This window comes from Triticum dicoccoides, chromosome 2A (assembly GCF_002162155.2).
Source record: "Triticum dicoccoides isolate Atlit2015 ecotype Zavitan chromosome 2A, WEW_v2.0, whole genome shotgun sequence".
Lineage (NCBI taxonomy): Eukaryota > Viridiplantae > Streptophyta > Magnoliopsida > Poales > Poaceae > Triticum > Triticum dicoccoides.
This window is the reverse complement of record NC_041382.1, coordinates 90,363,356-90,364,181: the sequence shown is the minus strand read 5'-3', so window position 1 is coordinate 90,364,181 and position 826 is coordinate 90,363,356. Positions and strand designations below refer to the sequence as shown.

Sequence of the window (826 nt, the reverse complement as noted above, 5' to 3'; positions counted from 1 at the left end):
GGGCCCTCCACCGCGGGCCGGCCCTACTTCCCGCCGATCTCCGCGCCGGCCGCCGCGTCCTCCCCCTCCCCGCCGTCCCCGCCGGCGCCCCCCGTCGAGACGGCCTCCACGTCCGTCACCAAGACCGTCAACGGGTCGCACCACTTCAAGATCGCCGGATACTCGCTCGCCAAGGGGATCGGCGTCGGCAAGTACATCGCCTCCGAGTCCTTCACCGTCGGCGGCTTCGAGTGGGCCATCTACTTCTACCCCGACGGCAAGAGCGCCGAGGACGGCGCCGCCTACGTCTCGCTCTTCATCGCGCTCGCCAGCGAGGGCACCGACGTGCGCGCGCTCTTCGAGCTCACGCTCGTCGACCAGAGCGGCAAGGGCCAGGACAAGGTGCACACCCACTTCGGGAGGTCGCTCGAGGGCGGGCCCTACACGCTCAAGTACCGGGGCAGCATGTGGTCAGTTCCCTTTGCTTGCGCTATAAAACTTTTATTATCGGACTCCATAGGTCATTAGATGCATACACTGTGCTTTTCATTGCTGTTTAGAGAACTAAGTCGTTTATTCCAGTTGGAATGGATAACATTGGACAGTATTCTCGAGTAGGAATGTGCAATTTCTTAGGTTTCGTGCTGGCAATTAGGTCTGCGGCAATTTAGGAGATTTATATGCAGATGTGAGCTGCTTTAGGTTTAGTAGTCGGTTTGCGTTTAGGGCGTTTCTAATGCAAATGCGTTAGAAGTGAGCCGTAGTATATTGCATGGTATTAGGAGGCGCTGTCGTGGCATGCATGCACACACCGGTGCCCCAGCGTCGCCCTCATGGTCGTCGGATC

At 59.0% G+C, this 826-nt stretch overlaps 1 protein-coding gene across 1 annotated transcript in view; it reads left to right on the top strand.

Moving 5' to 3' along the window:
* Positions 1–3: 3 nt before the first annotated feature.
* LOC119357681 (BTB/POZ and MATH domain-containing protein 1-like) overlaps positions 4–826 on the top strand; it is a gene marked incomplete at its 5' end in the record, with an annotated part of 6,205 nt that continues 5,382 nt past the window's right edge. Inside the window, one exon of the mRNA XM_037624548.1 lies at positions 4–449. Within this exon, the coding sequence (XP_037480445.1) occupies positions 4–449 (446 nt within the window). The remainder of the gene's footprint in view (positions 450–826) is intronic.